The following is a 22,681-nucleotide window of genomic DNA, read 5'->3' as shown; positions in this document are numbered from 1 at the left end:
CTGATTTCCGACATGAACACATCTGATTGGCTGACCTCGGATGGTAAGCACTTGCATTCCCGACGCTGACCATTAAGGTTTCACCTCTTCGGACTTGATGACAATCACGACTTTCCCTCCTACATCTTCATTTCAATCTCCTTATCTCCTGTTAACACCATATACATCCCTAGAGTCTCACAACTTACCATGACTAGCACTGCTCTAGCTCGTTATGCTGTAAGTCGCCCATTACCCAAATTTCAACGTGACACTGATGCGGAGTCTAGTGCGATTACTGCAGGCACAAGAAGTTCAGGTATAGCCCGTCTCCGGTCCCAGGATATCAAATCTGATTTTGTCAGATGCACAAGGGAGCTTCCCAAATGCGGAGAATGCAAGCCATGGCCTGTTCCGTGTAACTATTCACGGGATATTCCGGATACTGGTACCAGTTCGACAACCACAGCTCCTTTGACAAATACTAAGAAATCCAATGATGTTCAACTTCGACTACAAAACATTGAGAAGGCAATCCGAGACCTGACTGATGTCGTTAACAAAGCGGTGGTCGCCATAAACGAGGTCTCATCGACTTCGCAGAAGGAGGAATTAAGCTTTCACACTACTCCAGCTGAACCCGACGATTCAACTTCCAGATTGTATGTTGGCAAGCATAACTCTTTTTCAGTATTCGAAGATGCACATAATTCTGTTCAAAAAGCGACCGGAAGTTTATCTACATCACTTCACCACAATGCTGCCAGCGAATTACAGTTTCTATCGACTTCATTGACTACAACAGTAACTGATAACCAGCTAAGAGGGAATTCATTCTATATACCTTCAAAGGCTCAGGGCTACCAGTTGATAGGAAGTAAGTTCAGAGTACAACCCCAGGGAACACAGTGATAGATAACATCTTTGCAGAATTCCTAGAAAGCGTCTGCATGGGTGATGCATTCTTCACGGCACCATCCGAAGAGCTCGTTCTCCAAGTAATATTCAAACCCGAAGGAGTTTCACGAAAAGCTTGGATCGTGTATATCAACTATATGATTCTTGCAATGCTATCGGAGGATCAAAGCACAGAAGCAAAGGGCTTTCGACACAACGTCAAGCTAGCCCTAAATGACAGCAAGATCTTCCTCGAGCCACACCTCGTACATCTACAGACTCTCATTTTACTAGCCATCCATGGAGAAGATTATGCTTCTCCAAGTCTGTCGTGGATGCTTGTGGGTCATGCGTGTCGCCAGGCCGAGGCACTGGGACTTCACTTGTCTACCGAATCAGACTCCGAGACACATCAGAGACGATTGAGTTTATTCTGGATGCTATTTGCTGTCGATAAGTCTTGCTCATTAGCATTTGGCCGCCCTTGCTTCCTTCCGTCTACAACATATGCCAAAGTTGCGCTCCCGGATCTGGGGCACTTAACACGTTTTCAGCCTCGATCTGATTCCGCAGATGGGCGAGCACAATCATCTATCTTCGGAGCCCATATGTTCCTCGCGCGAATGGAACTTGCAAGTTTGGAGGGTGATGTTCTATATTTGGTCAACAGCGAAGTCCTAGGGACAAGTAGGAACCAGTTAAGAGAAGATCTGACGGAATGGCATACTCGAACAAATCAGGTGCGAGCTACTCTTTGACTGAGAAACCCAGATCACTGGCATGAACAAAGTGGCTAACGATGAACAGGTCCTTCACAACATCTTCAACACAGAAAGAGCTTTATCGAGTCCGAATCAGCTGAGAGAAATGTCACTGGGCATAAGCACCATGAATTTTGAGTATCTACATGTCTTCATGGTTCTCACTAGGGCTGATGCATCTTGTGTGGGCTCAAGACTTGACGCTGCACGAGAGGCTATCTCCCTTCTTCCATCATTAGTTTCTAATTGGACGTCCATTTACAATCCTATGACCTGGTGAGACCCCAAACTTTAGTGTTCGCAATAATGAAGCTAAAACTTTGGACTGTAGGCATCTGCTTTACTTCCCTTTCATACCATTCTTCGTCATATTTGAGGATCTGGTGAAAGGTCGTGCGTCTAGAACTACAACTACAAAACAGCACGACATCGAGCTTTTGTCAACAACAGTTTCGTACTACTCTAGTTTACGCGATCAGTTCCAGCTACTGGCCCCTCTGTGTGAACGCCTCAAGAACATTGCAAACGTGTTCCGCCGCTTTGCTGTCGTTCTAGCTGGAGACAGGGGCACTTTGGGGAAGGACAAAGAGTTGCTTCAAAAGTTTCCCGGTGACGGTATATCGCACACCAGGACTTTGGATAGCAATTTCTCCATGACTTTTAAAGAAATTCAGGCTGAGCTCGCCGATGAGATCGGCGATGATTTGAAACAGTATCTGGAGTGGCTCCCGTCAGATATACTTTGTGTTCCATCTGGATCACTGGGGGATGTATCCAGCGGGAACATGACCAAAGAGACGGTTAACAATTTTCCATCCAGTGCACAAGTGGAAGGACCGCGCGGTACGAAGCGTCCTTTCGACGTCATGTTTGACTGGTTTGCTTGGGATTCTTAGTAGGAGGTAGTATTTGGGAAAGTTTTGATAATCCAGAACTTGTATTATAAAGAAAACTAAACTATAGGTCCTGGGACTGGTTGGTCCTTGTTGTATGGATGGCTGACCAACTCCAATACTTGTGTCCCATTTTGCTTGTCATCCGTCTGTTTTACTTCTTTTCTTGGTCCAACTGCGCAGGTTAGTAACGCCTCAAGTGATACAATAGGCATTGCAAACTTACCAATATTCAAGCATAGGAACTTGATAACCACAGGGAACCAGATAGCAACAGCAACAAGTTGACCAAAGCCCCAATTGGAAAGTCCACCTTCTTCTGTATGCATATCAAGTAACTGTACCATCTCATGCAGACTGACGAAGATCATGGCTACGGTTAGGACTTTCACCATAGCCCAGAAGATACCCAACCCGCGTCTGGCGCCTCTCGTCTCTGTGAATGAAAGGAATGAAGGCGCAGCTCCACCAAGTTGTGTGTACTTGACCTCATCTTTAGAGAAACGTGTCTTGATAAAGTAGAAGATGTAGTCGATGATAAGACAAGACATAATGACATGAACAACATATCTACATGCCAAGGTCGTCGCAAAGAACTCGTAACTTTTCTTCTCTTTGATACCCTGGCAGAAGCTCATCGGGCCAGGCATATTTCCACAAGCTTCCACTGCGGAAACTTGCTTAAGGTGCTGCTCAAAAGCATCGGCGTTGAAGTCTTGAAATTCGGTGATGATAGTCATGAATATCCATGAGAGTACAACGAAGAATAGTGTGTAGAAGCGACGCTCTCCAGCTCGATGCATGACCAACTGCGCCATCAGGACGGGATACATACCCGCTGTGATAAGACCCTGAAGGATACGATGGTTGAACATCCAGGAGAACAGAGTGAGCATGTTTGCCAGGCCAGCTTTGTTACCACCGTCAAAAGTGATGATGGCTGTAATGGAGACTGTGGCGGCGAAAAGGGCTTGGGACTCTTGAAAGTCGCGCATAGCAGAAGATGCAGCATTGGCAAATTTAGTCTTTGTCACTTTCGTTTGTATTTGTTGGCACGTGTCGCGTAGTGAAGAACCCTTTTGGAATGAAGTGGTTACGCGACCGAACGTGCGGATCCAGGATGTTGCGAGTTTGAAGCAGAGACAAAGAAAGAGTACAAGAACCAGCTGAATCATATACGCAGTCACAATCTGTCAAATGTTAGCAACTTGTACTCCGAATCACTGTAAACGGCTACTCACTCCTTGTCCTGCGATATCCAGATCAATACCTGCACTGGCAGCTTGACAATAAGGCTTGGCCATGACTCTTCCAAACTTTTCGATATTGCTAGGTTTTATAGGATTACACTTAAAGTCGTGTAGACTACTTGTGCAATGCCCATATGTCGAGTCGGAACACGACGCCCAAGCACAGCTCCTCACTTTCGTAAAGACATTAAGAGTGTTGAATTTCTCCACGGTGCCAAAGTGGAAGATATCATCCATCTCCTTCTCATTTTCCCGATCGATCGTGTCGTTTCCGGGACCAACCAGCATACCGAGTGTCGCAAGGGTCATGCAATTCCACAGGTTCTCTGGCTTGCTGTACATGAGCGTCGCGTTGGCACAAGTAGTTGTGCAGTTGAGAGCATCCAGGTCGCCATTGTTACAGCCGTAAGAGATAAGTCGCGCAGGCACTTCAGGCTGTTCAGCGATGGACTTTACGCGGAACAAGTGTGCTGTTTCCCAGGCCTGCCATTGTTTCGGGATGTTGATACCGTGGTACTTTCGCGATATATCGTAGTCGCCAATCAGTCCGAACTTTCGTTCAGGCATTTTGAGATGGGTATAAACGGATACAAGAGAAGATGAAGAAGGGGATTCAAGCTTAAATTTGTAATCATTTGATCTTTGGACCCCTGGAACCTGCATCAGCAAAGATTCGCTCTAGGTACGAGCCGCAGCGATTAGTCTAGACTTCAACCCCCAAATCTGACCCATAGTAAGCACAACTAGCCCTTTTTTGCTTTTTGATTGGTGAGCCGGAAATTAGTGAGATGAAAAGATTGCAACCATTCAGCCCTAGGCAGACAGATGATCATCAACTAACTCTCTCACTAACTGAGTTTCAGATCCCTGCAGTCAGTCAAGTTAGTAAAGATAAGAGCCAGTTTCCACATCCTTGAAATATGAGGGAAGTAAAATCATCCATTGAAAACAGGTCTGATGTATTAAAATGGCCAATAGTTGGCTTCTGAAGAGAAATTCCACTGTTACCTCTAACCAAACAAAGTAAAATCCAAACAAACACAACATAAAACTGAGTCCTGGGACCGAATTCTCTAGATTCTTCCGTCATTACGACGAGCCTGCAGAAATCTTCTTGCTGATATCTAAAATGAATCAAATTAGCTATCACGTACGAAATACTATAAAAGACATACTTACTGTTGAAAAGAGTCTGAAAAGTTGTCTCAACCTGGCTTGCGTACTTGGCGGATATCTCAGCAAAGGGTATCTTGTTTTCACCTGCGGCATATAAGTTTCAATCACATAACAAATCGGGAATATTTCAACGTACGAGCAAACAGAGAAGCTTCCTCAGTCCTAACAGCCCTCTGAGTCTCTACAACTCTCAGATTGCCCAAATCACTCTTGTTGCCTACAAGCATAACGGTAATGCCAGGCTCACCGTGCGTGCGAATCTCTTGGAGCCAACGAGCAGCATTGTCAAAGCTCTTGCGGTTGGTAACGTCGTAGACGATCAGCACGGCGACGGCATCATGGTAGTAGTTCACAGAGGCACGGTATCGTTCTAGGCCAGCGGTATCCCAGATGTTAACCTTGACAGCGTCGGAGCCCACTTGGACGATTTTATTGGTGGGCTTGACACCCAGGGTTGGCTTGGACTCTGCATCGAATTGGGCTTGTGTGAATTGGTTGACGATGTTTGTCTTGCCTACTGTAGAGTCGCCGAGGAGAAGAACTGTGTTTGATACTTAGTACGGACGAATTGAGACACGGCGAAACAGATAAGTACCTTTCCAACGAAGCTGTAATCAAAATCACGTCAGCATATAGACATAATATATAGAGTTTGGGAACAGATTACGTACGTCATAGGTGTCAGTCATGATGCTGGTCTGGTTTGGTTTCGAGTTTCAATGTTACAATGATTTCCCACGATAAAGACAAAAGGGGCTGATGAAATTTGCAGAGATAAAAGGCTGGAGGGCCTTACCGCTTGTTTGTTTGGATGCTGACTAACTTTGGCTCGTGTCGTGGCGAAGCGAGCATAGACGAGATCATGCGAACAGGGGTGTTGGATTAGCGTCTTGAACTAACTATCACTTGCCAATGGCTTTTGATACAAACATGTGATATGTATCAAATGATAAGCAATCTAATTGTATTTATATAGAATTGTTGTTGATTGCCCAGAGGTTGATTGACTCTATGCATCCCGCATATACTAAACATATAAAAGACAATCTTGTTTTATGAGGAGTCTCTCTTCCTTCTACTCTCTGCTCTCTTTAGCCCGAATCATCCCCTTCAACTGTTCCTGGTACAGAATATCCATAGCTGTACAAGTCTTTTCCCTGACAAGACTGTCAAGTTCCTCGAACGTCTTTTCTGCCATACCCGGTTCCAAGAGACTTTCGAGGTTAATGGAAGAGTCCAGTGAAGTATTCTCAAGTCTGGATCTCGCAAGCTCAGACTCTACCTAAGCAACATGTTTGCACTCTGGTTAGGAGCTACTTTTCTCTATACTGAAACCTAGAATCAACGTGTCTCGACTATAAGACGTCTTCAAAAAGTTTATCGGTAATTCAAAGGTTTATTACACCGTAGACTTATCCACCACTACCAGCCCATCATTTGCAACATCAAATATACTTGCGAATGGCAAACCAATATATCAAAGGTGGTACAACAATCTCAACGATAGTAGCTCGTCGAAGCCATGGAAATGCCCACCCGAATACCGCGCCTGATACAGCCCTTGCAATGCCAGCCAGCACTATTGTTCCCATAATGACAGCCAACGGGACATGTCTTTCAGAAATATCAAAGGTTGTCCAGCCAACAATTGCACCAAGACCCATATACATTCCTCCTAAGAAGCGGTATTGTGAATCCATGAGAGTGACGACATCTGATGGAAGCTTGGCTCGTTCGTCTGATGAAAGGTATTTCTTGACGCCTTGGACAAGATGGTCACCGCCTTGGTAGAGGAAAACAGCTGAGACGCCTTTCAGTAGGATTGGTGTGAACTGAATTGATGTCAACGCGGACATGATGAATGTTTTTGCAGAATGAGTAGAAGACTGAGAATACTGAGGAGATTTGATAACATCAGTGACGGAGACCCGTGTTTATTTATACTACGTAGTCCCCAGCCAGAAATCAAGAGAGATACAAGGTACATTGTTTAGCTCGGTCAATCGTTATCCAAGTCCGCGCGGTTAAACTGATCGTGACAATCAACGAACGAGTATGAAAAGTCTCCGAAGTCAGACCAGGGTGTGATTGTCAGCAACGCTTACCAAAATTCATCCGTCCCGGAATAACTCTCCGATATCCTACGGATTGTGAAGATTACAATGGGACTTGTCGCATTCGCTGGTTGTCGCTCCTCTCGAGCCAACACATTTTCTTCGTCTCCTTGCATCAGTTCCTTTCTAGCCGTCGTTGTGGTTTACACACGAGATAGAAGGCATATCACGCCAGCGATCCGAGATTATACTATTTCGCTACGCGAATTATGTCATGCCAATATTTGAGATTTACATCGAAGTTTTTGTCTTAATCTATAAATTATCCTTATTTGCAACTTATTTGTACAGTCCGACTCGGAGTTTAAGCTTTATAGTCCTCGTTCTCTACATCACGAGGAGACACAATTCGTAAATCGGCATCTCATTAATAAATCGATTCATACTCTTCATTATGAAGTCATTATTACGATGATCCTGGCAAAATGCTTATGCTGTTTTATGGATCTGTGACGAAGCCATGTTATGATATCATAAGTAATTCCACTGTGATAAAACGACGACTGTCCTCGACAAACCCCAGCTTTGATACTAATCTCAAATCTCAACGACAATCGTACAATCCCTCACTTTACACGTCCAATATCGCAATACACAAAATGTCAAACCTTCCCACCAAGGACGACATCAAGGCTCAAGCCGTCGACGGTCGCCCCATCACCCAAACCGAAGCTGCAGCCATCGCCTCGGAAGAGTCTAGCTTGACAGGCGGTGGTCCCATCAAGGGTGGCGCGGCTGCTACTGCTCAAAGTATGCACGATAGACAAAAGAACTTTTTGGAAAAGGCTGGCGATGTTGTGAGGAAGGCTCCTACTGAGGTGACTAAGGAGGATGCCGCTGAGATACAAAGGGCCGAGGCAAGTCGAAGCTGGACTATTCGACAGATAATAGTTTACTAACTTTTTATTAGGCTCGGGCAAAGGGCGGACCTCCTGGAAAGGGATCGACAGCTGCTGATGTGCAGTCTGTTGCCGATACAAATGCTCAGGCATAAGGAATAATGAATTATGGTTGTATGATAGTAATGAAACGAATGTCTGCCAACTACATTATATCTGAATCGATACCAACTTTATCATGAACATGTATCATCAATAGTAAGACATCTAAGAACCGTTCCAGTCTGCCAAAGCATCCTCACCCAACTTTTCCTTGATAAAACTCGTACTGAGATCCCAAAGATTACTCGCCAACTCTGGGTTCGAAGCTTGACTTGTCTCCTCACCCTCTTTGTCAGGATCGACAAAATAGTAGCCGTTTAAGTTTTCCTCTTCAATCCGGGAGGAAGTCAACGCCCAGAGTGCACTGTAAGAACCCTGCTCGACATCTCGACCGATCGCCTGCATAGTCCAGGAAAGAAGCTTGCCCGTAAGGCCGGGGTAAGCATCCTTCCACTGCTGCTGCATCGCAGTGTTGACCTATGTTGCATCAGTATTGAGTTTATGGTGATGTTGTGAGAGAAACTTACTGCTCCGGGATGGACAGAAAGGGCATAGATTTTGTCCTTGTTCTCGGCAATAACCTTGCCAGCCAAGCCGTATTTTGCAAATAAGATCATGGCCAGTTTGGTTCGGTTGTATCGAGCAGTGGGGTCCAGATCCGGGTCATTGATCTCTTCCTTTGTCTTGAACTGCACATTGGACAGCTGCGCAAGGCGATGCATTTCACTGGCCTCAAAGACGACTCTGGGAGGTGATACGTTTTCCATCTTGCTCGTCTTTCTCAACAGAGGCCACAACTGATTGCAGACATAGAAATGTCCAAGGAAGTTGACACCAAAGTGTCTCTCGATTCCATCAGAGTCCAGGCCAAACTGATTGGTGTTGATACCAGCTGACAACACCAAAAAGTCAAGTCGATCAAGGGATTCACGGAAACCGCCAAAGACTTCTCTGATCTGAGAAAGGTTACCCATGTCACATTCTTTCCAGTCAATGTCGGCGTCGTGCTTTTCGTTCTTGACTGCTTCGATAGCACTCGTGCCTTGTTCTTCTTTGCGGTTGACCATTATGACTTTGCAGCCGGCGTGCGCGAGAGCTCGGCTGACTTCATATCCGATGCCTAAAGCGCCGCCTGTCACGATGGCGACTCGGCCTTGGAGATTCTCAGGTTTGATGACCTGGGGGCCAATACCTGTTGCCTTTTGGAGGATAGACTGCATATTGTAGTTATGTGTGTGAGTTTAGTATAGGATAAAATGATTTTAGATTTGTCTTTGTGTTTAAATATCACGTATTCCATAGGCAGTTCATTTGAGTGAATCATGGTGACGTTGACGAACATGCAGACAAGGGAGGATTGCTGCAGATGACATCATGATTTCTCCAATCAATGTAATGAAAATGAAGCAATTTCATCATTCATCTGGAATGGTTTATAGGGTAGTTGTGTAACAATTAATTCACGTCAATTATTTCCACAGTAAAAGTACGCCGAATCCACGTACTGAAGTTGATGAGACTTTATGACAGACACAAAGTTATCAATTCATGATTACAAATGTCAGCCAAGTCTTGACTTTTACAACTTAAGTCTCTGCTTTGATCAACTCTCTTTGTGATCAAAGCAACTTCTCCACCATTGTTCCCGTCGTTTCTCGTATTAATTGTCACCCTCACATGGTTCCCATGCTTATTTAACAAATGTCTAGGGTAAGCTCGGCCCCGTTGTAACAGTGGATCGCCAAGCTATCCACGGAAATTGCCTAAAAGAAGAGCGTGAATAGCTTCAAAACGACACTAAACCTGATACCGTATCAACTCTATCTTAACGGGGCCTCACAAGGCAGACGCTCCACTGATCATCCACCCACCAAACATGCTAACAAACAAGCTCTGCAGAAACAAAATAACGATCAGCTGCCTTCTTCAGAGTATGGCCGTAGTATTTCCCTTCCTAGCGGAAGATCAGTGAAGGTCTCAATATGACTCTTTTGGGTAACTGATTCAGTCATCATCAAAAACGTTACTGCTGCCTTGCTCAACCTGACTCGCCTATTCATCAAAGCGAGCGATGTTACGTTATAACTTGTTGGAACCAACATACATCGAACCAACAGAATTAATAAGCCTCGGGCCGGCGAAATAAACGCCAAGTCTTTTCGCGGTTGGACCCTCGAAAGGGCTGAGTTTCCAGATACGGTCTAGTAGTTGCAAATATCGAAAGATGACTCAAGAAACGAAAGCAAAGAAACGGGTCGTCGGTTAATGTCATGTGTCCGTTCTCTCTCCCTTGGCAAAGGATTCGGCCGCTCAGCCGAAGGGATTGTACAGATACCATGTAAAGACATGTCGTGTATCCTTACTATCTGATGCCAGTGGCTGAAAACGGTCAGCTAGACTAGACGAGACGCGTTGATACTATCGATATTCCCCAGAAGGTGGCTTTTCGTGTCAGCACAAGAAGTGCCAATATTTAAAATTACCCATCTCACCAAATGATGCGAGAAAGCCGAAAACACGTGCATCCTGTGATGGACAATGTCCTCCTCGCTTGCTAATTCACTCTAACTTAGACCAGGGGTTAGCTCGTGCCTCGCTAAGACAGTATCAATGATCCCTGTTCCTTTTTTTCCTCGTGAAAAGGCGCAACAAAAGGGCCGCTTTTCCTGGAACTAGCGGTTAGATTGACAGATTAGCCTGTTAGTGCTCCAGTACAAAAGTGGTGGAGAGACTAACAGTACGTCGAAGGATCACACAACCAACAGCCTGATTTAACTTGTAAAGATCTAGACTCAAAATGTGAGAAAAAAAGACTTGCGCTAAAGAGGAAATCACCGGAGTTAACGAGCCATGCAGGGGCAGAAAGTCAGTCTGTCGGCCGAATCCCTTGGGTCACATTGAGATGAGAATCATCATCGTATTGAACCTATCTCAACATCATTGAGTAGAAGGATCGACAACAACTTCTCAGAACCCAATATGCGGCTCTTTATAACCATTATCAACATCCCAGACAATACCGATCCCTCTCCCTTGGAAAAAAGAGACACTTCAAGGGTCTCGGACTGGGGTCAACAGCACCTCCCAGCAGCAGCCTTACAGACAACCGGACCTGCACTAGCCAGGGGTAGCGACAGAATCGGGCAACTCGATATGACTAGACCAACACTGGACTCTCACCAGAGAGACACAGACGTAGGCAGACACATGCCAGACTACGCCTCTTTCGACAATGGCTGAGATTGCGCCGCTCTCTCTAGTCTCTGCCTGTCAGTCTCACGCAGGCGGTTAAAACCACGATACCCCATCGATCCTTTGCTGTGTGTCTCAATCGCTCACTCTCCCTCTTTTTCTCTATCATCCTCACGTTCTTTACCAAGGCAAACGAATTCCGCTGCGGAATTCTTTGCTAGCCAAACATGGCTCGAAACCAGTCACTCTTTTCTTTTCTCCTTCTTACATTCCTTTCTTCTGTCGTTTCTGCTCAGGATAACTCCACCAACCCCGGAGATGTAAACCCCGTTCCTCCCGTCGGCGAAATCAAGACCGAAGATCCCATCTCCAGTCCCCTCACTGAGGGATGTCCTCGACCATGCAGCGAAGCAGGTGCTGATCCCGTCAACTGGACACAGATCCACAGCTTGGAAGAGCTTGCTGGCTGTGACCTTCCAATGCTCTTCGCTCTCAACGTTGAGAACGAGTACAGCGCTTCTGCTACTCTATACACATGTGTTACCTCCACTTCTACAACTACCCGTCGCGAGCTGGGAAGTCGTGTTGAGGCTCGTGCTGCTGAGACGTCTGTCTCCTTGGCTAGTAACTGTGGTGCTGAGAAGGCTACTGTCAAGACGTCTTCTGCCTTTGGTCAAAGCGGTGCTCTTCGATCTGGAAATGATGTCGCTGCTGCTGCTGGTCTTCTCGCTGATTATCTCGACAACGGCGCTGTCTGTGGAACCACCATTATCTTCGCCAAGTCTGGTTCTTCCATCGCTGGTCTTTACGTCGGTGCCGAGGTTCAGAAGGGTAGTGCTTCAAGCACCCTTCGTCAGTCCCGGGCTAGTCTCCAGAAGGGTGTCCAGGCATTCCAGGTCTGTGATGCCAGTGACAAGACTGCCCAAACTGTCGGTTTCTTTGCTGCCGATTCTGTCGATGGTCTTGAATCTGTCCAGGCCGCTGCTAGGACTTGGTCTAACGGCAAGTGTATCAGCATCGCCGGAGCTTCCAAGTCATCCATCAACCTTGGTATTCTCACCACCAACATTGTCAAGGCCCGCAACGTCGAACTTCAGTCTCGCTTCGCCGGTGTTGACAATATTCTTGCTCCTCGTGCTGACTGCCGAGCCATTCAAGTTGTTTCCGGTGACAGCTGTGCTTCTCTAGCCAAGAAGTGCAAGGTCTCTACCACCAACTTCAACAAGTACAACAACAAGAAGAACTTCTGTTCCACCCTTGCCCCCAAGCAGTGGGTTTGCTGCAGTGCTGGTACCCTCCCTGACAAGACCCCCCAGCCCTCCAAGGATGGAACTTGCTTCATCTACAAGATCAAGTCTGGTGATGGTTGCTACTCTCTGGGTCAGAACTTCGGCATCACACAAAAGTTCATCGAAGATGTCAACAAGAACACTTGGGGATTCAACGGCTGCACTCGTCTCCAGCTCGGTCAACCCATCTGTCTCAGCAAGGGAAAGAACCCTATGCCTATGGCTATTGCTGGTGCTGTTTGCGGTCCTCAGAAGCCTGGTTCCAAGAAGCCCGCTAGTGCCAAGACTGGCTGGGATCTCGCTGGCATGAACCCCTGCCCTCTCAACGCCTGCTGCTCTGGCTATGGTTTCTGCGGTGTCACTTCCGACTTCTGCACCAACACTACTGCCAAGGGTGCCCCGCCTGGTACCAGCCAGGTCAACACCCCTGGTTGCATCGGTAACTGCGGAACCAACATCGTTGGCAACACCAAGAAGCCTGCCAAGTTCCTCAACGTCGGATACTTCCAGGGTTACAACCTTGGCCGTCCTTGCTTGAACATGGACGTCACCAAGCTTCCTCAGCTTACGACTGCCTACACACACATTCACTTTGCCTTTGCCGGCTTGACAAGCGACTTTTCAGTCCTTATCGAGCCCGCTACCCGTGAGCAATTCATCAAGTTCAAGGAGGTCAAGGGAAGCTGGAAGAAGATCATCTCCTTCGGAGGCTGGGCTGGCTCTACTGATGCCTCGTCCTTCCAGATCTACCGTGATGCCATCAAGCCCGCCAACCGTAACAAGTTTGCGTACAATGTCATGACAGTCCTCAACAACCACAAGCTTGATGGTGTTGACTTCGACTGGGAGTACCCTGGCTCTGCTAGTTCTGATGGATCTTCAACTGACACTGCCAACTATGTTGAGTTTCTCAAGATCATGAGATCCAAGATTGGTAAGAGTGGAAAGACCATGTCTGTTGCTCTTCCTGCTGCGTACTGGTACCTGAAGCCGTTCCCTGTTACTCAGATTGCGCCTCTTGTTGATTACATGGTCTACATGACTTATGATCTTCACGGTCAATGGGGTAAGTCCTTTTCTCTCTACATCTGATAACCTTTACTAACTGGATTTAGACTATGGTAACCCCACGATCAACTCTGGCTGCCCCGACGGTAACTGCCTCCGCTCTCACGTCAACAAGACCGAGACTCTCGACTCCCTCGCCATGATCACCAAGGCCGGTGTCGATCCCGCAAAGGTTGTCGTCGGAATCTCCAGCTACGGCCGCAGCTTCCGCATGAAGGACCCCAAGTGCACTGGCGTAACATGTCAATTCACTGGTAGCTTCAGTGTCTCCGAAGCCGAGCCCGGTGTCTGCACTGGTGAACCCGGTTACCTCTCCGATGCTGAAATCCGTCTTATTGCGTACGATGCCAAGAAGGGCAAGGCTGGTGTCACTGCAAAGACTTGGTACGACAAGGCTTCTGACTCTGATATCATGACGTACGGAACACAGGGAAAGGGTATGACTGATTGGGTTGCGTACATGGGTCCTACGACTAAGCTCAAGCGTACTCAGTGGGTTCAGGGACTCAACTTTGGCGGTGTCGTTGACTGGGCTGTTGATCTGGAGACATGGTTCTCTGAGAAGCCGTAATGAGTGGCGCGGTTGATACTGGATGGATCTTCGTTTCTTAATCTTGCCGGTAGATCGTATGACGCTACGGCCTTTGATAATGTATATTTATTGCTATATTAGCTCATGAATGTATGATGAACTACACAGCCTTCACTTTTTCGTCTTTCTTTGCATCTTCTTCGTACTGTTTCCATCGGTATTCCCTCTCAACTCCATTCCGTCGCTGCGCCGTGTCACAGAGTTTCTCGTTTCCACACTCGCATTCTGCGCCAGGTCGCAGCCATCGATATGTAAGACTCCACCGAAGCTGTCGTAGTCTGACAGTACCATCAGGTAGAGTATCTGTTTTGCGAGACTTGATGCCATGGGTCCAGTGTAATCGTGAATCACCGCTCATCTGCATCATGCTGCGTGGTAATAAATCCACCTCGATCTTCTCTCCCTTCTCTTTATTGGCGAATTGCATCATGAGTGCTGATCCAAGAGACAAAGAGTAAAGTTGATCAAATGGGCCATGGGTGTCGACGTGAGGTGGTATTCCAGTGCCCGGAGCGTATTGTTGAAGACAGACTTGATCAGGTGGACGGCCTTCGGTAGTCGGTAGTAAAGGGACTAGCCAATCTGGAAAGGGTTTAAAAGGTGTTTCCTCATCGATTCCAAATGTTTTGTAGCTGAAAGTGTAGCCATAGTGTAGTGACAGTCGTCCTGGACGAGTTGGCCATTCTAACTCATTCTCGAAAATATGCACGAGCTTTTGTTCATGCTCAGGCGTGACAAAGCCCTGTTGCATGAATATGCCCGAAGGTTTTATCTGTAATTCTTCCATGCTTGTAGGTGCTATATGAGATCAAGTTCCATTCTTGTCGAGATATGGCTGTTCTAAGTCGGATTATTACAAGCCAAAGATGGTGGTTCGAGTGTGTTCACGAGATAGTTCAAGTTTTCTGGTCACGTGATCTATTGTTATACAGAGTAAAGCCATGAATCGACAGATTTGAGATAACTAAAACAACGTGACAAGACTAAAAAATCCATATATACTTCTGGGTCTGCTCTTTCGGTATGTCCATTGTTCCTGGCATCCCAAAACTCTGAAGTTGTGTTATCGAAAAATATACGCACCGTCTGACCAGCTTTCGAAACGAGCTCTTTGCACATGTTGTAATGTACAAGCACCTGAGGGTCTTTGATTCCATGCAGGAACTTTCCATAATGTTGTATAGCGTCCCTCAGCCTGTATTCATCATTTTACATCTCTTTAAGCTCAATACAGTCATCATCACTTGGGAAGGTTTCTTCCAGGTCGCGCACTGGGAGGGTGATGAGATGAGCCGCCAGGACAGTGACTGTAGCCTCGCAGACTGGAAGCGAAATCCTAGAAATCATTAGCTACATTGGAGAGGCCATTTGAAGTTGGATAGTGACGTAACAATTCAGGACTTGATCACCAAGTTGTATCGGATCCAGCACAACGTTTTCGCACCATCGAGCTGAGTCGGCTAAATGGCGCCAATTCCATGGCAACAATGGCGTGGTCGAAGTCAAGGCGCTTGTGTCTTCCCCATCATTGTACCTATCGCTGAAGTCGTTCAGCTTTTGCATCCAATCTCTATTGCTGACACTAAGGTTCGCGACAGAGTAAAGGCAGCGGTAGTACGCAAGGTGCAACAAGGCTTCATGCAACCGATGAGATCTTGACTCAAGTTCTTCTGGTTTACCCGGGTACATATTTTTGTCAATCCGAGGCTCATATAAATGCTTATGCCACTCTCGAAGCATCCGGTAGAGCCGCTCTTCGACCGATCGTTTTTGGGTTAAGGAGAATTTCGAAGCTTTAAGGGAGCGCACGAGGTCGTACAGTTTGCCCTGAATCTGGGCTAGCTCCGCCCTTGGCTCCAATATCTCGATTGTGTCATAATAATCATTTCGGACATTTCCAGTTCCTTCGCTACACATGATATCTTTGATATTCAAACCGATTTCGTCGTCTCGTAAGAGATACGGCTCAGATGTGATCAATGATAAATCACGATCAATGATATAAGCAATCCAAAAGATTCGTTCATGGTGGTGACGCGTATGATAGTGAACAGTTCTGTTCGATGGTAAATGAAGCTTCAGTCCGTAAATCATCTTCACAGCCATCCCGATCAAGTTACTAGCGGATTGAGGATCCTGGTCGGCCATGAGAACCAGAGCCAGACCAAGGGTGATTTGGAGATTCAGGACTGTTGGCGGTTCGCAAACAAACCTTGATATGGCCGATTTGGCATTTGCAATACAGCGGGATTCCGTTTCTTGGCAGTACTCTTTGATATTCTCCGAGGTATTCCTGATGCCCAACGCAATTATAACGTTGAGTGCAGCCCAGTTATTAAGGGTGCGCTCTCAAGGCCCCCAAGCGTAAGACTGTCCAAAGTAAGTCTGAAATTCTAGAGGGTCAAACAATGGCATGCCTGTGTTGAAGATGCCAAAGTAGTTGTTCATATATATCTTGACTTCTTCGGTAGGTGATAGAGGGAACGGAACTGTTTGGTTGGAAGTAGTGGCTCTTTGATCGGGTTCGACTGTACCAAGTCGAGTGCTGCTAGCGATCCTATCGTTGTTAGACTCACGAGTATCTTTGTGCCTTTTATCACTCACCTATGAACAGGAGTTTCTTGAACGGGGGGTGTTCTTGATGAACATAGACACAAGACTCCGTGTAAGTGACAGTTGGAACATTTGGGTTTCTTTGTGTCACACTTGTACTTCTTCTCAGAACAAAAGTCACATCCCTGCCGAGACAAGACGAATATTAGCCCAGGTCTCATTGATGTATCATTAATGCATTATTGATGCATTATACTGACGAACCTTTCTTCGTTCAAGGCCTCGAATATCATTTGATCGATCCATGATTCAATTGTGTGTAACCTTTGGGTAGTTATCGAGGAGTGTCAGGTATGTGGGAAGGTTGCAACACTGTCGTCACGTTTTTCTTGGAGATTTGAGAAATATGAAATGGCAAAGAGAATAAAGCCACTGGGACTTCACGTTTTTTACGCTAATTACATGTTGTTCCAGCAATGTCGGAACAATAAGGGGGATGGTACTTCAGGAGCTCCTCCGATCAACCTCATCAATTCGATGCTGAGCATGAGACTTTTAACCTGTCAACGACTAGGCAACTAACAGGATACGTAGGGGATGTCTAATACCAACATGTTATCAATATGAGAGATCTTTAAGAGCATTTGAGTTGGTTCAACCACTGTGATTAACTGTTTGCACCATGAAACAACGAGTCTACATAGTCAGCTCAGTCCACCACCTCAACGAACCAATATCGGAATAGCTAACCCTTGAACTCAAACAACAAAACCAGCATAGCCATCAAAAACCCATACAGTATTAAATATCATTCCCCTTTAACTCGTTCGTCGCCATCGTCATGCTGATCATTGAAACAAGCCGAATCCTAACATTTAGGATCACAGGCCCAGGCGGAAACAACTGGCTACTTAATTCGGGTTTAAATGCCCCGCAGTTTGATTGCTCTCGTACCGTAAAATATCTAAACTTGTGGAAGAGAAGATAAATACGCATCATTACTGTATTTGTTTAACCACAACTTAACCACCCCAGACCCATTCCGCGGTATCAGTTCCAAAAAGAAGCATTATCACTCAGAACGCGCGACACATTAAAAACCTATATGATTAAGATGAGATAATTCAACTAAACCCTTCATTGGTTTCATATTTTGTATCGCGTTCCTTCGTTAATTGTATGCAGTCGCGACAAATGATGCACATCAGAGGACCTAAATAAATCACAACACAACACAGTATTCTCTCGAACAACAGACCCTGTCCTCACTTGCGCAGTAGATGGAGAATACACTGCGGTAGCGCGAGCGTTCGTTTTCATTGATCAGAACAAGGAACGAGGATCTCATAGTACTACTACTCGCGCCACACATTATGCTCTCCAAAATGTAATACTTCAAGGAATGTCAGCCAAGCTCTTGGCAAACAAGCAAACCACTCAAGACCTGAAATAAGAACGAGCACAACCCCAAACCACAACCTTTAATCAATCATATCCAATGCTAAACCAACTCACTCGAACCAAACCACCGGAGAAACCCCCAACCAAGACAGACCAAACATTTTCATCATAAAAGACAGACTTTTCAACGCCTCTTCCAGAAAAACACAAGAATCAAGACATTATATGATAGCTTCGAAGCACCCGCAACAATAAACGCAAGCCAAAACTGGTCCAGCCCAGCAAACAACCCAGTGACGTATAATCCCAGACAACTTCCTATCGTCTTGACGATATTAACAACACCCATGGCCGAAGTGCGTTCATGGTCCAAAACACCAGCGGATATAAATGCCTGGCGAGGTGCATTATCGATTTCTCGAGTGACGATGCGGAAGATAAAAATAGCGAGCGCGACGTATTTATTGCCGGGGACGCTGACCATCAGCAGTGATGCAGAATTGATAGTGTGGCAAAGAACCATGGTTTGGACTTGACCGATGGCGCGTGAAAGAGGGGAGGAAGCGAGGTTGAGAACCGACGAGATGATACCAGCTATAAAGGTTGCAGATCCCAGAGCACCTTCAGGCATGTCATACTCGCGCTTGAAGAAATAAATCATCCAAGAAATCTGCGCAAGACCAGAACCAACGAAATCCAGGCCCATGGCGATGGAAAGCTTCCACATAAAATCGAAAGACTCGGGGGTAAAGAGACGTTTCTCCTGCACATCAGCAACAACCTTTGCCTGCGATTCAGGATTATCCAAATCACTGACAACACCACCATAATTGGGGATATTCTCCGTCAAAAGCGGCGCATCTTCCTCCTCGTCACTCTCTACAGGATGAAACCCGGAAGGCGGAGTAGGACAATGTTCCTTCTGTTCAACGATCTGCTCAACGTCTGCGCTCAGAAACAAAGAGCATATCAACTTGACAAGTCCAATGGCAGCATAAGCGAGAAACACCACGCGGTGACACGAGACCTTTTCCAGACCCGCATCTTCCAGGGCGTTGATGACCCAACCGGTGAGGAGGTTGCTTGCGGCGGTGCCAAACATGCCTAGCATGGACCACCAGGCAAACATTTCGTTGCATGTGTGAGACGTGCTCAGACGAGCGATTGCTGATTCCTCGATTGCTTTGAAGGGATCAATTTCGTTGGCGCTGAAGAGTCAGTTAAGCACGGTGACATGGACACGAACAGCAAGATGGACGTCCAAATGCGATCGAACATTGAGTGACAAACATACCTCGGATTGATGACTGCTATAATGCTCGCAAGCAACAACAGCCAGAAATTCTCCAAATACGCAAACGCAACGCCACCAACACACATCAGCAATGCGCCCACAGCAGCAGTCCACCGGACACCAACACGATCACCGACCCAAGTGAGGACAAAGCTAATAGCAAGATCTCCCACAAGAGTCAACGTCATGAAAAGTCCAATCTGGTTATCTTGAAAGCCCAGCGCATTGAGATATAGCGCCAGGATAAGGGTGGTGCCACCATAGCCTAACAAACGGATAAAGCGCAGTAGTATCAGGATCTTCAGGTCCCGGCTGGACTTCCATAGGGTATCGGCGCCAATGGAAGAGAGAAGGCCTCTAGCGGATTTCCATCCGGCCATTGTGAGGGGTATAAAGGGAAGGGAGGATAGGGAAGGACTGCTCTGGACGCGAGCAGCTGGGTGAGGGAGTTTGGGAGGGAGAATGGCTTTGTGAAGCCCGGGGTATGTACAAACAAATAGATGAAATAGCAGAAGTGATTCCGTAGATTCTTCTCTTGCCAACCACACCCAGGATAAATACTCAATTCAAATCTTTGAACAGAGTTTTCTGTCATCTTCTTGGATCGAGTCAAGCGGCCAATCCGTCGATTGGACTAACTGGATTAGACCAACTCCATCTCCGCCACAGACGGCACGCGCGGTAAAGTACAGTAGGGTACATGTGTGTGTTGAATCATGTATTCAGGCATGGCCGTGTCTACTAGGCCTATCGGAGGTACTTGTGGTTACAAACATGTCAAGGGGCGGTGTCGTCAGCTAAGAGGAGGACTCCACAGTGGCTGTCTTAAAAAAGCTAAACCGACAGCTGATACAGACGAATGATGTTCCAAATCTGGTCGTTGTGTGATTTTAAGATGCTCTCCTTGGCTGGCCGCTACGGCAGAGCAGGTCATACATGGCACAGCGCATGTTGTATCAAAAAGGTGTCGATTCAAGAGGATATGACGGCTCTAGGGGCCCCTCCCCACAAGCGCATCGAGAAAACAAAAGGCCCTGTCTGTCTCGCTTTCCTGCTGTCCAAAATCCCCTCACGGAAGCGCCCAATTCTTCTCACGCAAGGGCATCTCTTCATCAGACCCGACAATGCCATCCTGGACCCTGCGCCATGCCTCGTATTCATCAAAGCGCTTCTCAGCATATCCCGCGTAGTCAAAGTCGATAGTTCCAGTCGCTGTCTCAGCCTGGATGAGAGCGCAGAGACCCCTGCCGCGGAGACGGGTCAGTCTGATATGCAAAATGTCTCACTTGGATGTATGTCTCGCCTGGCTGTGTACCGAAGCACGACACCTTGTAGGACAGCTTGGTGTAACTAAACTTACCAGTAAAACCCAGGGAATCCCCTGTAATCATCAACCTGACGCATGAGTTTCTCCACCTGGGCGTCATTGGCAGCCGGCAGATCTGATCCTGTCTTTCTCGCCAGGTCGCAATCACGGTCGCAGTCGGTGACATGGCAGTCTCGCTGGTGCTGGTGTTGCCGACCAAGATCGGCGTGCGTCTTGAGGTACTCGTGAACGAAGGCTCGGCGGGTTGACGTGCTTGGCAGCCTAGCGTAGTCGCACTCGAAGCCAGTCCACTCGGCGAAATGATTCGCGAGCTCAAACGCCCGAGGGCAGTAAGTGGCATGTCTGCAACACAGAACACAAGAGAAGGGTTACTCCGTGTTCGGCCGAACTTGGCAGACTCTGGATGGGTGCCGACTTACTCGTAATCTATGAAGCGTACTGTTGCAACATGTGTAGTCCCATTCGCAGCCTCCATGCCATCAGCCGACTCTTGTACAATGATGTTGCCACACAAAAGGTCACCGTGGCCAAGCACCTGAACTCGTTCACATGTTAGAAGGTATCGAGAGCAAACAATAAGATGAAAAGGAAAAAGTAAATGCAACGACGTACCAAGGGCTCCGGCATAACATCAGTGGGCAGCAGCTTGTCGGTTAGGTACTGAAACCTTTCCTGCAGCTGCTCGATCTCGGACTGTGACCGCTTTGAACTATTGGAGATTGCATTAAGCCATTTCTTCGCAGTCGACCAAACACTCGGCTCATAGTCCAGCTCTTTCCTGGCTCCTTGGAGATCGACAGGCTGGAGCAGGGCGTGCCACCTCGCCAGCTCCCTTGCAACCCCACGGAAGATTTCTGTCTTAGACACATCGCCTTCAGAGCAGACACTGCCAGGAATAAACTGGTATGCATGGCCATTGGAAAAGCGGCAAAGTGGCATGGATGAGAGGCCGCGATCGGCCAAAAGCTTGTGCACCCTGAGCTCCTCTTTTTGTCGCAGGTTAGGGTCAGACATGGGTCAAAGAAGGGAAGTTCCAGACGAGATGATGGGACATAAAACGTACTGTTGCGATCGATGGTGATGTCGGTCCCATCCCCGTAGACCTTGACTAACACAGCGTCTTGGTTCAGGGATTGATTGGTGACTTTGAACAACTGTCAAATTTTAGCATGTGTAATGGGGGTGAGACTGAGACAGACAAGCGCCCGCCCGTCTAAGAGGGAGGTAGTTCTCACACTGTTTGTCGTTCCTTGAGCCAGAGCATGGATGCGCAAATCTATGTCAGCTTCAGCAACACCGGGAAAGAGATACGGAATAAAGGGTAGGATAGATGCATGAGAGGCATCGGAACCATTAAAGACATGGTCTAGGAACGGGATCTCCATGACTGCTGAATCGGGATAATAGGTGCAGTAGGGTAGCGACTAGGAATAAGTTACCAGGTATTAGCAACCAAGGTAGATATGAGGGAAAAAGAAACGAAACGAGAAAAAGCAGGCGGCTTAAAGTAGGTAGCCACAGAGTAGCAAGTGGGTGAGACGGCCAAGGGCGGCTTTCATGCGTTAGAGCCCGATCTTAGCAGCCAAGTTCCAATGAGGAGACCTGTTCTTCTAGGCAAGGGGGGCTTCTGAGACTGCATGAAGCTAGGGAAGTTATAGGGGGGCTGGTAACCACTTATCACTGCTACTGCCTGCCAGCTATTGCCTGCCACTGCACATTCCTTCCCGCTGTGTCACTAACGCAGGGAGGTACATTCTTAGGTAAGACTGATTGGAGGGCAACCAAGACACTAAATCGCTTTGGTATTTTTAGGTGACACCAGCTACGGGACTTTATCTTCCAAGGTCCGACCCGATATCAATCAGAACAAGCAGTACTAACTGATTGATCATCTCAAATTCCCTCGGGAATGTTTCTCTTGATCGGCATTTCCAGCCTCCGTGTCTTGCAATTT

General features: G+C 47.0%; 10 protein-coding genes across 10 annotated transcripts; 3 read left to right on the top strand and 7 right to left on the bottom strand.

Annotated features, from left to right (window-relative positions):
- Positions 1–189: 189 nt before the first annotated feature.
- On the top strand, positions 190–2,533 carry FGSG_07575 (uncharacterized protein; the record flags this gene model as incomplete). The annotated part of the gene is made up of 6 exons (XM_011329053.1): positions 190–641; positions 704–783; positions 854–856; positions 910–1,616; positions 1,684–1,913; positions 1,969–2,533. The coding sequence occupies 6 exons, from the start codon at positions 190–192 to the stop codon at positions 2,531–2,533; spliced, it is 2,037 nt and encodes a 678-aa protein (XP_011327355.1).
- Positions 2,534–2,684: 151 nt separating this feature from the next.
- On the bottom strand, positions 2,685–4,347 carry FGSG_07574 (uncharacterized protein; the record flags this gene model as incomplete). Its single annotated transcript, XM_011329052.1, has 3 exons — positions 2,685–2,695; positions 2,757–3,720; positions 3,772–4,347. 3 exons carry the CDS (start codon positions 4,345–4,347, stop codon positions 2,685–2,687), a joined length of 1,551 nt encoding a protein of 516 aa, XP_011327354.1.
- A 522-nt stretch (positions 4,348–4,869) lies between these two features.
- On the bottom strand, positions 4,870–5,645 carry FGSG_07573 (GTP-binding protein ypt3; the record flags this gene model as incomplete). Its single annotated transcript, XM_011329051.1, has 5 exons — positions 4,870–4,904; positions 4,960–5,040; positions 5,093–5,497; positions 5,552–5,564; positions 5,628–5,645. The coding sequence occupies 5 exons, from the start codon at positions 5,643–5,645 to the stop codon at positions 4,870–4,872; spliced, it is 552 nt and encodes a 183-aa protein (XP_011327353.1).
- Positions 5,646–6,401: 756 nt separating this feature from the next.
- On the bottom strand, positions 6,402–6,812 carry FGSG_07572 (uncharacterized protein; the record flags this gene model as incomplete). The annotated part of the gene is made up of 1 exon (XM_011329050.1): positions 6,402–6,812. The coding sequence occupies one exon, from the start codon at positions 6,810–6,812 to the stop codon at positions 6,402–6,404; it is 411 nt and encodes a 136-aa protein (XP_011327352.1).
- Positions 6,813–7,669: 857 nt separating this feature from the next.
- FGSG_07571 (uncharacterized protein) lies at positions 7,670–8,064 on the top strand (the record flags this gene model as incomplete). The annotated part of the gene is made up of 2 exons (XM_011329049.1): positions 7,670–7,960; positions 7,993–8,064. 2 exons carry the CDS (start codon positions 7,670–7,672, stop codon positions 8,062–8,064), a joined length of 363 nt encoding a protein of 120 aa, XP_011327351.1.
- A 112-nt stretch (positions 8,065–8,176) lies between these two features.
- Positions 8,177–9,231, bottom strand: FGSG_07570 (uncharacterized protein; the record flags this gene model as incomplete). Its single annotated transcript, XM_011329048.1, has 2 exons — positions 8,177–8,488; positions 8,539–9,231. The coding sequence occupies 2 exons, from the start codon at positions 9,229–9,231 to the stop codon at positions 8,177–8,179; spliced, it is 1,005 nt and encodes a 334-aa protein (XP_011327350.1).
- Positions 9,232–11,430: 2,199 nt separating this feature from the next.
- FGSG_07569 (uncharacterized protein) lies at positions 11,431–14,131 on the top strand (the record flags this gene model as incomplete). Its single annotated transcript, XM_011329047.1, has 2 exons — positions 11,431–13,558; positions 13,608–14,131. The coding sequence occupies 2 exons, from the start codon at positions 11,431–11,433 to the stop codon at positions 14,129–14,131; spliced, it is 2,652 nt and encodes an 883-aa protein (XP_011327349.1).
- Positions 14,132–14,578: 447 nt separating this feature from the next.
- FGSG_07568 (uncharacterized protein) lies at positions 14,579–17,011 on the bottom strand (the record flags this gene model as incomplete). Its single annotated transcript, XM_011329046.1, has 5 exons — positions 14,579–14,701; positions 15,236–15,347; positions 15,507–16,341; positions 16,729–16,756; positions 16,970–17,011. 5 exons carry the CDS (start codon positions 17,009–17,011, stop codon positions 14,579–14,581), a joined length of 1,140 nt encoding a protein of 379 aa, XP_011327348.1.
- A 1,034-nt stretch (positions 17,012–18,045) lies between these two features.
- FGSG_07567 (uncharacterized protein) lies at positions 18,046–19,916 on the bottom strand. The gene is made up of 2 exons (XM_011329045.1): positions 19,401–19,916; positions 18,046–19,314 (listed from the first exon to the last, which is right to left on the bottom strand). The coding sequence occupies exons 1-2, from the start codon at positions 19,778–19,780 to the stop codon at positions 18,291–18,293; spliced, it is 1,404 nt and encodes a 467-aa protein (XP_011327347.1). The 5' UTR covers positions 19,781–19,916; the 3' UTR covers positions 18,046–18,290.
- Positions 19,917–20,469: 553 nt separating this feature from the next.
- On the bottom strand, positions 20,470–22,112 carry FGSG_07566 (uncharacterized protein; the record flags this gene model as incomplete). Its single annotated transcript, XM_011329044.1, has 7 exons — positions 20,470–20,622; positions 20,687–20,750; positions 20,950–21,069; positions 21,147–21,262; positions 21,340–21,713; positions 21,791–21,881; positions 21,963–22,112. The coding sequence occupies 7 exons, from the start codon at positions 22,110–22,112 to the stop codon at positions 20,470–20,472; spliced, it is 1,068 nt and encodes a 355-aa protein (XP_011327346.1).
- Positions 22,113–22,681: the final 569 nt, after the last annotated feature.

This window comes from Fusarium graminearum, chromosome 4 (genome assembly GCF_000240135.3).
Source record: "Fusarium graminearum PH-1 chromosome 4, whole genome shotgun sequence".
NCBI classification, from domain to species: Eukaryota; Fungi; Ascomycota; class Sordariomycetes; order Hypocreales; family Nectriaceae; genus Fusarium; species Fusarium graminearum.
Note: the sequence above shows the minus strand (reverse complement) of the source record. Positions and strands in the feature narration are given on the sequence as shown.